This window comes from Manis pentadactyla, chromosome 12, assembly GCF_030020395.1.
Source record: "Manis pentadactyla isolate mManPen7 chromosome 12, mManPen7.hap1, whole genome shotgun sequence".
NCBI lineage: Eukaryota > Metazoa > Chordata > Mammalia > Pholidota > Manidae > Manis > Manis pentadactyla.
The window spans coordinates 40,217,359-40,231,145 of NC_080030.1; the positions used below are offsets into that span (position 1 = coordinate 40,217,359).

Below are 13,787 nucleotides of genomic sequence, written 5' to 3' on the forward strand. Positions count from 1 at the left end.
GTGTGTTTGCTGAAGAGTATGTTAAGAATCTTACTTCTTAACTTTTTAGGTTTTGTAAAATGCAATTTTAGCTCTAAGATGGAATCTTCCCATCTTTATTATGCTGTTTATAGGTGGGCCTTTTAGCAGGCTAGAGTAAATCTTAACAATGGCTTGATTTAATCAACACAGTGAAGACATGGGCTGTGCTCAAATAGTTTTCCTTTCTGGGGAATATTCAAACATTCAAGGCCAAGTTGCTCCTGACCTTTTGAGCTTTAACTGATTAACTCTGAGTCTTTTCTGGCTTTCTAGTTTAAACTGTTTAACTCTGAGTCCTTTCTAGTGGGCTTTACTGACCTTACTCTCTTTCCATCCCACTCATATCTATTTTCCTGCCTAACACTTCTATTTTCACTTCCTTAAATTACCCTCTCATGGCTATGTTTGCTATTTGCAAGTTTTGTTTCGGTAATAGATGGTCTACTGATGCAGTGAAATCCAAAGAGTGGTTGTTTCTTGGTTATATCTTCTGATGTCTTCCGAGTGATGTTAGTCTTAGAAAACATTGGTTACAAAAGTTGAATTTGCTTTAGAAACAAAATACCGATCATCCTCTGCTCTCCTTGTTCTGGCTTCTTGTAAGAAATCAAAACTGTGAATTTGTTGCTCTGAATGTGGTAGCTCTTCAGTGACCAGCTCTCCCCAAATGGTTAAAAGCACAACCTTTATTTTGTCTGCTTGGTACCCTAAAAATTGGCCAGCAGCCAGTCCCTCACCCTCAAAATCGGTTGTTCCATTCCATAAAATAGTGTAAGAGTGTGGCTGGTTTTTAACTGGGCATCCGGGGTTCTTGTTGCTGGATTTCTCCATGTGTTCGGATTTCTTGACGTCTCCCAGTTCACCGGCAGTGGTGGCCTCTGCAATAGCTTCATGTGTTCACTGCGGTAATCAGGGTGGAAAACCTGAAGAAGGGTTTTCCCCAAGGTCAAGTTCATTCATTTGCTAATTGTTTTTAGCTCTGAGGATGTTGGGGATTTAAGTTTCTGGGCAGTTCTTTCCTTCTTTGTACACTGTTATTGAAAGTGAAGGTAACTTGTACTAGCTCAGATACAATGCAAAAGAACAGACTTTTAGACCTGTAGGAACCAAGAGGTCCTCTAATCCAGTTTTCAGACGTTGTGTTTAGTTGTGGTAGCCTCTCTTCACATTACATTTAACCAGAAGCCTAGCACGATGACTAAGCAAATCAGAGCTGGGAGCAGGAGTGTGTATGGGTGTCAGTTCTAATCAAAGCCTCGTAATCCACACATGGGGAGCCGAAGGACTGGGAGTAAGTGGTTTGGCCAGTGTGACACAGGTAGGACACGGACTAGAGCCAGGATAAGAAGCCAGGTGCCTCATCAGAAAGCAGATTCGTGGCTGCCAGAGGCCATGGGGAGGGAGGTGACACAGCAGAAGGGCACAAGGGAACTTTCTGGGGTGATAGAAATGTTTGTATCATGATCATGGCTTGGTTAGCAGACTACATATTTGTTAAAACTTGTCGAATCTACTGAAAATTGGTGAATTTTATTATGCCTCAAAAAACCTGATAAGAAAATAAGAGAGTGGATAAAAAGTTGTAAGGGTCTCCTGAAACATGTTTAGGACTTTTCTGGGGAAGAGAAGAAAGGGATAACATCTTTTCTGCTTTTTTATTCAGTCTAACCATATAAAAGGATTCTTTCAAAAATATGGAAAGAAAATAAAAACTCAGATTCACTTAATTCTGGTGTCGTCTGTTTTTCCACTTCAGTCATCACGTCGTACTCTTCACTGCTGTGAGTTTAATATCCCAAGGGTCGGCAAACTTTTTCTGGAGAGGGGTGGGTAGTAAATATTTTAGGGCCTCTCAGTCTCTGTCACAATTACTCAGTTTTGTTGCTATAGCATGAAAACAGCCAGAGACAGTCTGTACACAAAAGAATGTGGCTGTGTTCCCATAAAATTTACTTACAAAACCAGGCAGTGGGCCAGGTTTGACATGGGCTGCATTGGCCAACCTGTGAGTTGCAGTTTTGTTCTTTTTGGAGAAACTCAGCCAAATGGGTGTTTTGTACATTCTCATTAGAAGGGTGAACGTGATAGTTTGGAAGAAGAAGGGTCCTAAAGGGTGTGGAATGCCATGCGAAGCTCACAGACTGGGTTCTATGAAGGATAGGATGGTTTTGCACAGAAAGAATTGTGGAGGATAAATTTAGAGGAATTGGGGACTGAGCAACCAGTTTTAGGTTATTGTAGAAACCTAGGCAAGAGAGAAATTCAGTTGTGATGGTAGCACAGGAGGCAGGGGGCCTAGGGAAGGGATACCCAGCAGATAACGTGGAGAGAACTCAAAGACGTGGCTTGGGCAGTGATGTAAGCCTTGGGGTCATTGACCAAGTAAGAGAGAGGCAGGCTGGATAAGAAAGATGAAGAAGAGTTGAGCCTTGGATTGCATAGTGTTTTAGATTAGGCAGCAGAATTGGGAAGGCATCCTTGTATAGCTCTGTAGTCTCCAAATTTTTGATCGTGCTTTCCTATAAGTAAATAATTTGTGGACATACAGTGATGATAAGTAATCATTTACCTGAACGTAATATGCACATTCTGTTAGACTAGCATGCATGCAGTAAAACCTAACCCAAGAAATAGACATTGCCAAAGGATAATCTTATCCTTTGTGTTCTCATAAAATTTACGTACATCTAAAGATGAACACATACTAAAAAAAATCACAAGGCAAATACTTATTTAGGGTGTGATTCTTCATCAACATTAGGGGATGTGATACCACATTCCAAGTAATTCATGTTAGATCTGATCATGATCGTGTAGAAATGCCAAGTGTACCATTTTGGATAGTTTTGCTCATGGCACCTCCAGGGCGCAGCTTGTATTTTATTTCAGGCCCCTCCTTGATGACCTCTTCAAGTCTGTGGGGGAAAATGGTGGATCTTGAGCCAAAGAAGGGAGCTTGTGGCTGCAGCTTCTCCCTTCTGAGAAGATACAGGATATTCTGACAGGGGAAGAGGAGGATGAGTTTAGGAAACTGGGTCCTTTCAAACCAGAGGAGAAACCATGCTCCCATCAGGGGTCTCAGCAGGTACAAAGGGTACAGGCCCTTCTGTCTCAGGCTGCCCCTGGGCTTACCCTTCTCCCCTATTACTTAGACATACTGGTTGTCATTCTGACTCATTAGGAAAGGTCAGTCAAGTCAAGGGCCTGTCTGGCCAGGCAAAAAGAATTCCTCAGTCTTTAAAATTATACAGCTACAAGTCAGTACATGTCTGTTTCAAACATGATGTTATTGCCTTAACTCAGACTGCTATACTGAAACTCGTTTCAAAATTGAGGCCTAACAGACCTCAGCAAAACAAGAGTGACAAAAGAGAGTCATGCCAAAGGGGTATAACTGGATGGCTCACTTTGTTAAAGGGTGCCAGAGGTCCCACCGCATGCCACGCCTCTGCATCTTGGCACGCTCTGAAAGAGTTTTGCTCCATTAATCATCTTTGCCCATATGGAGGCCAAATCGAGCTTCAGGGTGAAACCAGGTTTTTTTATTCCCAGCGAGGTGCCATGTTTGGGAGACAACTATAATGTATTAGATCTGGAATGTCAGCAGGTTGGCAGGCCTGAAAAATTCTGATGTCAGGTCTTCCCCGCTTAATGTTTTTAAAAGTGTTGGGAATTCTGAGAAGATGGTGATTAGATATAAACTTACCACCAAGGACTGTTTCCTTTCCTCTGGTTCAGATCGTCCAGAACTGGCCGCCTCCTCAGCCCTCATCTCCCTCCTAGGGGAGGGCTGCCCTAGGACTGTGTGTTGCTCGTGGGAGTTGCTCCATCAATTTTGTTGGCTTAGAATGAATTTGTGTGGTCTGTGATCGATTCTTCTGGTGGAAGAACACAATGCACCCTATCTGTTTGCATCACCTGTCACTTGTGGCCCTTAAAAGTCCTGAATGAATGCGTGTGAGTCTGTAAGCCTTAGCTCAATCAATTTCTGAATCAAAACATTTCTTAAACAAAACAAAGCAAAACAAAAAACCCTCTGGTTAAAACATGCTTTAATGACCCAAAGTACTCAATGTGAAATTCTGTAAGACCATGCTGGGCTCCCTTTATGGTTGGAATTATAGTTTTTGCTGACTTGAGCATATAGGCCCTAAAGCACGACTATGTGAAGGTCCTTCCCGTGTGTTTCACTGATGAGAACAGGAAGTGATCTAGTCATCGACCTGATTTTAGTTTCTTACAGAAAATAAGGAGAGAATAGCTCTACAGTTTTTGCAATGGGGCATTTACGCTAACCTCTTAATTTTCATATACACAATTCTTTCCACATTTTGGGAGATTAATAAATATTCTTAATATACAGCAAGTATCTTGTCAAAGATTGGAGTATTTTTTTTGTTTATGATATTCTTTTACTATAGAAATGACCTCTTTTAATTTTGAAACCCTGAAACTTGCAGCAAATACCTGTACCTGGTATCAGTGGTTTCCTTACCTTTAGTGACTCACTTGCATGGGAAAATAAAATCAGATGACTTGTACATAGGTGTGACATTAATATTTATGTGACGTTCTTTGTCTTTCTTCATGCATTCCTTTATTCATTTCACAATTACTGAGCACCAGCAATGTTCTAGATGCTGAGGAGTAAACAAGGAACAAAAAGAAGCCTCTGTTTTCTTTGTGTTTATATTTTGATACAAATCATAAGACACTTTTAGGTGAAATCAATGAGTATGGCAGGCTCCCCAATTTGGGAAACAGTTTCTGGGGGAGATAATAACATGGGCTGTTGAGATTTTGTTTCGTTTCCAATGTGTCCTTTTCCAAAGGGACTACCTAAGCACTGGGGAGTTTCTGTGTCTCTCTAGCAATCTTTCTTCTGAACACTTAGGAAATTGAGAACCTGAATAAAACACATTTTTTTAAATTCAACAAAATATATAGAGAGGTTTTATTATGTGCTTCATAGTGTTGTAGCTCTTTATAAGTAGTAACATTTTATTTTCATTACACATCTTTGCAGTAGGTGATCTTATTTTCCTTGTTTTACAAATCAGGGAACTGAGTAACTTGGCCCAGGTGCCGTGTCACTTTCTACACCTGGGATGAGCACGGTCTTTTTTGCATTTTGCATTTTGGATTGCTTTGCAAGTTTAGGATTATTACAGCTGGATTTAGAGACAGTGGAAGAAGTCTGGGCCCTCTCTCACTGTGGCTTCCACCCTGTGAGAGCTCTCTCTCCTTTTCCTTCTTGATTCTTTCACATCAAATTATGTGTCTAATTCAATTTGCATAGATGGAATGTGTTTAATCTAATGTTATTTAGTTATGTGTTTCAGTTCCGCTAGCCTTTTTTTTTTAAGTTCTTTGAAGCAAGGAACAGGCAAATAGGTACATTGGACAAATAGGTCAAAGTATATGTTGTATTATTGTAAATTCTAAACCGATTAGAGCAGTTTACTTGAAGTTGGAGATTTTCTCCTCCTTTGTGGGACTGCCTAATAATTTAATTTAGCTGTTTGTAAATGTTCCATTGTATTCCAATCAAGGATAACTGAATAACAGGCCATAATGTATTGGAATAGTAAGACTGGGGACAATACTATTTAAAACCTAGCATATTCAATATATGTGTCCCTTGGGGGGAAGTCTTTAAGCCACTATAGATCCTGTTTTTAGGTGGATAGCCACATGATATTTCTAGTGGATAATTCTCCTACATCTCAAGAGATCTGTTGATTATTTGAAATCAGATTCTTTATATTTCCTGACTCCCCAGGAAGGTTCAGGCCCCCTTTCAGGGAAATGTCCTGAGTTCTTCAGTTCTCAATCTCTGGTCCTTTACAAACTTGGTCCTCTCCCGAGCCCTCATTACACTTTCCATCTCAACCTCCTATTGTGTCACATTTCCTAAAGCTCTATAGCGCCTTCTGACATCCTGTTTCTTCAGTGAAACTTTGCCCAGTTAATTAAAAGCGAAATCTGGTCTCATCTTTCTTTCTGCTTGTTGTTTATGGGTGAAGTTTAATGAACATCCATTGTGCATGGTTTCTTCAGTATAATTTTAATGGACGAATTTATTCTGCACCCGAAAACTAATATGACCCTCTCTGTTGTGTTATTGTATTTTGAGCAGGGAGCTTGTCCGGCCTGGTAAACATGAGTTTCAATTCTACTGGTCCTTGCTTTTTTTATGTAAGAAAAGAGTTTATCACCTGTGGATGAAAATGAAATAAACTGTTCTTAGGCTTGTGTTGGTTTGCTAGGGCTGCATAACACACCCTGGGGGGTTGAAACAACAGAAATTAATTTTCTTGTGCCTCTGGAGGCTGGATGTCTGAGCTCCTGGAGTCAGCAGGTCGGCTCCTTCTGCTCCTCTCTCCCTGGCTCGCAGGCAGCTTTCTTCTGGAGTCTTCACAGGGGCTTTCCTTCTGTGTGTGTCTCCTCTTCTTATAAGGACGCCAGTCGTCCTGGATGAGGGCCCATCCTCCTGACCTCATTTTAACTTAACCACCTCTTTACAGACACTATCTGCACATGCACTCAACATTCTGAGCTTCTTGGGGTTAGGACCTCAACATAGTGAGTTTTAGGGGGACCCAATTTAGCCATCACAGGATTTAAATGTGTAACATAGCTGTCCTAAACTTTTATGACAAATTAGGACAAAATTCTTTTTAAAGCTTAAAAATAGGCAAGGAAAGAGGCGATTGTAGGATATTAGCCGTGAACTGGCTGGAACTGGCTGATTTGGGGTGAAATTCCTAGTGATTAGTCTTTCGTCTGTACTTTCCCAATTTTTTGGATTCAATGAAAGCTGAAGTACCTTCCAAAGTAACTCTAAGATTTCATAATTCTGTTTTAATAACTGTTTGTAATTAGACCTTACTGCTTATTTAGGATATGCTGGGAGAGGAATTTTTATAATTCTGTGTTTGCTGGGTAGAAGGCACAAGAGCAGCGCTTGTCAAATTGAATTGGATTTGAATCTCTCATTTCTTCTATATCAATGAAGAAAATGGCTGTAAAAATCCTTCTCACAGTGTCTTACCTGCTGTATGAGTGTGGATAGGTTAGGAAGCCTCCATGAGCCCTAATTTATTCACCCAAAAATGGGAATGGAGTTGTTAGAAGGCTCACCTCAGCTCTTGGCCCTTGCCACTGTTGCCTGCTGCAGACAGATGCTGTCCCTCTGCAGGTGGCCCTAAGTGGCCAGATGCTGAGACCCAGCCCCTGCAGCCCAGCTGGGTTACCTGTTGACTTGCGTGGCCTCTACTGCCTGCCTCATGCCATGGAGGCCACGTGTGGCTCAAGGCCATCAAAGTGGAGCTGGGTTTAGAGCAGTGTCTCCAGCCTTGCATGCTATGTGATAGAGCCCCTCTGCTAGATGTCACTTCAGGAAGGATAGGTGTGTTCCAACTGGTTATCATAAAATTAATTTTTCTTTCCCCCTTTTCCTTCATTTAATAGTTACAAATGGTTATCAGAACATTGTTCCTCTTTCTGTATCTTGTCAGAAGGCAAGTGGTGGAAACTTGTGAGGCAGAGAGAGTTATATAGCTTAGCACATCAGGTTTTAACATCCATGACTTTAGTGTTGCCAGAATTAAGTGCTGGACCTTGTGTCTACCAGACCTAGTCCAGAGCACTCACCCAGAGGAGCTTTTGTGAAAGGTAATGAAGTATGTGTGTGTGTGTGTGTGTGTGTGTGTGTGTGTGTGTGTGTGTGTGTGTGTGTGTGTGTGTGTGTGTTTGAGGGGGCAGAGGGCAGAGCATGCCTTCCACATACTTTGTTGTAGTTAAATGAGTTTTCATCTCTTGTGTTGGGATTGAATTTATAGAAACCAGTTGTTTGAAACACTAAGGTGGCTTTTATTATTAGGCTTGAATAGATAAATTTGTACCTGAATAGTATAAAATTTTCTTCCAGTAAAAGCATTAAAACAAGTTGACTAGAGAGTTCGCTATACAGAAATAAAGATGCCCATGTTCTCTTAGGCTTACCTATTTTAATCATTATATAAGAGCATTCAAATGTTATTAACACTGTTGACAGTAGTGTTTGACCTGGGAAAGTTCCCATAAGCTAACCCATTTAACATGGCTGGTATCTTCTTTTATAGATTCTGTATTCATCAGAACCTTTTCAGTTACAAGGTCCAAAGGTTAAGCCAGAGGGCAATTTATTTCAATTTAAGTGAAAAATCCTAAGATTAGAAATATCTTTAAAGAGGGTTAGGTCCAGGACATGTAGGATATTATCAGGGCATTTTCTTTCTTTCTCTCAAATTGATTTATTTTCCAAAAACTGATCAGGGAAATTACCACCAGCATCCCCAAGGTTGTATCTTTATGTCTTCTTATTGGAAAGGAAAAATGAGCCTCTGCCTTCCTGTATCACTATATCAAGTATCAGGGAAGATTTTGATTGACTCTACTTGAGTCACATGTAAGAATATTGTGGCCAACCACTGTGGCAAAGTACCTTGATTGACAGGTATGCTGGGATCACATGGGCTGGGAGAGAGAGGATGTCCCAAAGAAAGACTGCTTAACAAGCAGACAAACATCTGCCTAGTATAGATAAACAGCATTTCAGGTCAGCAGAGATTTAGTTTTCATTCTCTTAGTTGAAAGGGGACAGGAAGGTAACTCATGAAATTGTGCTGAATCCATTTGAAAATTTTAAACTGTAACATTTACAGTCCATGTGAGATGAAGACATGCTTGAAAGGTATCCATCGGGTGGGATTCACATCATACAGACAATGAAATAGTGCAGCATAACTGGCGATTTCTGAGGTTGATTTAAAGTGGGGCAGTTTTTTGAGTAAAGGGAACAAAATGACAATAACGGACTTCTTTGCTTTCTTGGTAGGGTTAGATGACTGCCTGCAGCAGTATGTCCCCAGGTTTGAACGGGAGAAGATAAATGGAGAGCAGCTGCTGCAGATTTCCCATCAGGACCTTGAGGAGCTGGGGGTCACACGAATCGGACACCAGGAACTTGTGCTGGAGGCTGTCGACCTTCTCTGTGCACTGGTTAGTTCAGGAAAAGCTGATCTGTACCGTGATCATGTTCTTTAGAACCTTATTCTCTTAAATTCTCATTGTTTGAGGGGTAGCATATCTTCCTTTTCTTAATGATCCATTGAAGTGAAGCAGGAGCTGAAGATAAGAATATAAGAAGAATATAGAAGGGAAGAAAAGGGAACATTTCCAAGATGATCACATTGGCAAACCGTGGCCTGGGAGTTAACTGTGGCCCACTGCCTATTTTTGTAAATAAAGTTTTATTGGAATGCAGCGATGCCTGTTCAGTTATGTGTTTTCTGTGGCTGCTTTCATGCTACAGTGGTAGAATTGAGTCATCATAACAGGGACCTAATGCTCCCCCAAAGCGGAAAATACTGTCTTGCCCTTCACAGCAAGTTTGCCTTTTACGGAGAAGTCTGTATTTGTTTTATTTTCTTATATTCTATAAAAAATTAAAAAGATGGAGATAGTCCTGAGTTAAAATGTCGTCTTCTAAATTGAAATGAGAAATGGGCTCTGACTTTCATGTCTGTTTTTGTTACTATAAAAAACATTTTTGTGTTTCACAAATATTTGTGATATTTCAATGAACTGATGCTTCTGCTGGAAATAATCAACCTATGAAATAGTAGCTAGATGGGGAAAAATGTGGACTTAGTTACGCTTTGCAGATGATTGAGCTTGAATGTGAGTGGGTTAAATACTGCCAGGTTCTGACTCTTGCACTAGACCTGTGGCTGTGTGGATGGCTCTTTCAGGTGTGGGTTAAATACACCTCTAAAAGGGCATTGTGTATATAAACTGGTTGCCTAGGGTGGCATCCATGTGTGTCTGTCATGGTGCCATGCTAGGAAGGCAGTTTCCTTAACTGTCAGGATTTGGACCAGCTCGGTAGCATTCAGGTGGGTTAGTAATGCCATGAATCTGAGCCAGGGCTATATACAATTACATCACTAAGAATGGTGGGAAAGAATGTGCTCCCGATTATTTTGCCATTGCTGGTATGCATTCTGTTGATTATATAACACTTGCTGCATTGTGCGTATTCTTCTTCTTAAAATGGACAGAGCTCTGTCTTCTGCTCTGAGATGTGCTGCTCTTGTTTACAAAAGTAAAGGGAAAATTATTTGTGGTTGATAAATGAGCTGCCACAGGGGAGTCTCTCTGGCCAACTGGTGCGAGCGTTGGCTTGGGAGGCAGCTTTTTGCATTCTAAGCCTGGCCCTTTGCTACAAGCTCCTTATTCTGTGACCTCCGGGGAAATGGTGGTGTCTGTTTCCCCATCTGTACAGTCACACTCCCCTAGATGTGGCCGTGCACCAACACGAAGTGTTTTGCACTGTGCGGAAGCTATCTCAGAATCTCATTTGTTATTGAAATTGTATGTTTTTAAAAAATACTTTCAGGGTACATCACTTTTTGGTCTTTTCTTCTAATTTGAATCCTCTCGTTCCGCTCTGTGGCCGGACTCTGAGGACAGGTAAATTACGTTGAGATCCACAGTAGGAGAGGTGAGGAGGAGGGGTCTGCTGGAATCTCACTGTGCATAGCAAGTGGGCTAATGAACAGAACAGCTGCCTCTCTTTGCTTTTGCCCCCTCCCTTCCTACCTCTTAAGATATTAGACAAAAACGAACAAAGCTGAACAAATGCCAGAACCTAAAGCTGTGTTTTATCTCCTATAATTTCCTCTGAATTTCCTTTGTAGACAAAGTTCTGACCTCAGACTCATTCTGGACATGCTCCGTGCGGTAGGGTGCCAGTGAGTGCATTTGACCGGAGGGTTGTGGGAAGGCTCCCAAAGGGACGTGCCTTTTAGTGTTTGGGAGAGTTTTAGAGAGCTTTACTAAAAGGTCTTTTAGTCTTCATGTAATCTACTTTAAAAATATTCCTATTGTAGTGCATATATTAATTATACTGTCTATTTAATCCACTTACAGCATATGGATCTTTATGTATATATGTTGGTGATAATTTTTTGCCATGAACAGTCATCCCTTGGGCATTATATGTATTTGCAATTGGCCCTGGTGTTATCAAAGCGGATTTTATGTAAACTTAGTTGAGTGGATATTAATTTTATGATGGACAGGAAATAAGTAGAATTGGAAGTAAGGAAGGAGAGGAGAAAACCAAAACACTGGAAAGTTTTGGAAAGAACAGGGCAGAGAGAATGCATAGGAATCTAAAATAGGGAGCAGCTATTGGTTAGGACTGCAATACTGGGGAGCAGATGGCCCACAGAGAGCCAGTGGTGGGTGGAGAGCAAGCAGAGAAAACACCTTTTGTGAACATCGACCTTGCCCGGCTGGGGTGGCCGAAGAGAGGGACTTGTTTTATGAGGCAGGACCAGGACCACTTCCCAGGACTGAATTCAGAGTCTCCATTTGGCTCCCTCCACCTGGAGCAGAGGGTAGCTGGGACTGACTCTACAACTGCTTTTTCCAGTAGAGCAGCTATTAGCCACCTGTGACTATTTAAATTAAAGCTAATTAAATGAACTGCAAGGCAGTTTGTCAGTCACTCTAGCCACCTCTCAAGCCCTCAGTTGTTGCTCCTGGTTAGGGACTACTGGCCACCGTGTTTGGACAGCACAGAGAGGGAACGTTTTCATCATTGCACATCTGCTGAACAGCACTGGCCCCAAGGGTATGATTGAGAGTAATAATGAATAATTATAAGCCATTTTCTTTGCCAGATCAACCAGACCCTAGTCACCTGAAGACTGAGGCAGGAATAAATGTGTGTTTAAGGTTGGAGTAGGTTGAGAGAGTGAAAACAGTTGGAAAAATGTCAGAAACAATACACGTGTAAAGTGATGCTGCCTAAATGGGTGATTAAATGAAATACCAAGCTGTATTTACTTACCCAGAGTGCTTCTGTGCACCTGTATGCCCCTGAATTTATTCATTCTTCATCATTTACCCATCTAAGGCAAATCATTAAAAAGCGTTATCCTGTTTAATGGGGAGAAATCATGAAGGAAGAGGAAGCTTTGCTTGATAAATTTGTGCGTAACTGGATCTTGCTTGTGAGCTTATTAAATGTCTTTAGGCAAACTGTGAAATACATTTCTTAGATTGTAACTTCATCGACCAAGTCAATAAGATGGTTTGGATTGTGTGTCTCTGATATTCCTTAATCACATATACTGGATCATGAACACAGCTGGTAGGAATGGGAAAAGAAGGTTGAAGAGAAGTGGTGTAAGCTTTGTTCTTAGCTAAAATGTGTACCATTTAATGCACTAGAAAAGTGAGACTCTGCCTGTTTCCTTTTCTCCTGTCTCATGGGTCATTTCTTTAGGCAGACCGGGGAAATGTCTCTGGGTGGCTGACTTCTAATGAAGACAGATCTCGGTAGAAGGTTTTTCATGTGTGTATAGATTTTTCAAGACTCATTTCATTTCTTACTTTGTATCTTCTTGACACCTTATCTTAAAGCAATTTCTGAAAGAGACAGGTTTTAGGGAAAAGATTAGTGAAAATAATCAAATCTGATCTGAGAAATTATTCTTTTCTGTCTTTCATTATGGGGCACTTAAGTCAATAATCCTTTCCTGATTGTGTTTCTACAGTAGAGGTTCTTTTGAGCTAATACAACCGGTTTCTTGTTCTCTTCATATTGTGGAATGGTGTAGAAGGGGAGGAATTCTCCTTCCTTATTTCGTTTGTTCCTTCCTTCTTTTAAAAATCACACTCTACTCTAGCTACATCTATTCATCCTTCCAGTCCTAGGATTAGTTGTGGGGGGAAAAAGAGAACTAGAGCAAATTGAATGGAAATGAAAAGAACCAGTTAATAAGCTGCTCTCCTCCTTTAATATTAAAAGTGGTAGGTTTGTCAAAGATTGAGGTTTAAGACTTCTTGCAATACTAAAATGCGTTTCATCCTCTTTGAGTTCATAAACTAAAATGTGTATAGTAACAAAAGTTCCAAGTCATTTATGGTGACATTGACTATAGAAAGCTGGCTGCCCTGCTGTTAGCTCAAAACTCTTGATATGTAAGCAGGCTGAGTAATTGAACAAGGGGACAGTTCCCACAGTCACAAGTCTTTCAAAACTATCTCATCATGTGGCTCTTGATGTATTTGCTTGAGTCTTTGATTCTCTGAATTTAAAAAGTCATGATGAAAATCCATCTTTTCATTTTTGTCTTCTCTTTTGAAGGACAGTATCATATTTTAATCTTTAGAAAACGAATGACTATAAGGGTTAGATAGAACATTACTGTTAACACAGAACACTCATTTTATTATGAAGTTTACATTTTTATAAGGCTTGTGAAAAACAGTTTTCAGTTAATGGATCTAGGATGTTTCCTCTATAGTTGTATGTAAATTCTTCTTAAAATTTCTCTCTAAATTAAAAAAATTACTTAAAAATTTTTTTTTACTAGGAAGCAATGTAAACTTAAACTTCAAATAAAATCTCCTTATAGTTAGCATTGTTTTCATTAAGGCTATAGTCATTTGTGGTTATTGTTCTTATTTACCATTGTTCATTTTGCCAAAAAAAAAAAGGCTTCTTACAAACTCCTTTGTATATATCTAGATTTTGAGCCATGGCTCACCCCTCCCTGGGGCATTAGAGATGGGGGCTGCAGGAGAGGAGGGGCTGGGGGCCAGGCGAGATGTAATGGGGGCAAAAGCAGGGCTCAATTCCAAGAGGACCTGCTGGCTTCTCAAAGGAGTCATATCTAGGAGGGATGCAGGCAGCTGGAAGGGGC

The 13,787-nt window shown here is 40.6% G+C and overlaps 1 protein-coding gene across 3 annotated transcripts in view; it reads left to right on the forward strand.

Moving 5' to 3' along the window:
• CNKSR3 (CNKSR family member 3) overlaps positions 1-13,787 on the forward strand; it is an 82,869-nt gene that overhangs the window by 44,057 nt on the left and 25,025 nt on the right. For 2 of the 3 annotated variants that reach the window (XM_036886765.2, XM_057489080.1), the window contains exon 2: positions 8,903-9,066. The exons of the other annotated variant lie outside the window; for it this stretch is intronic. In XM_036886765.2, coding sequence (XP_036742660.1) covers positions 8,903-9,066 — 164 coding nt within the window. The remainder of the gene's footprint in view (positions 1-8,902; positions 9,067-13,787) is intronic. 3 annotated transcript variants of the gene reach the window in all.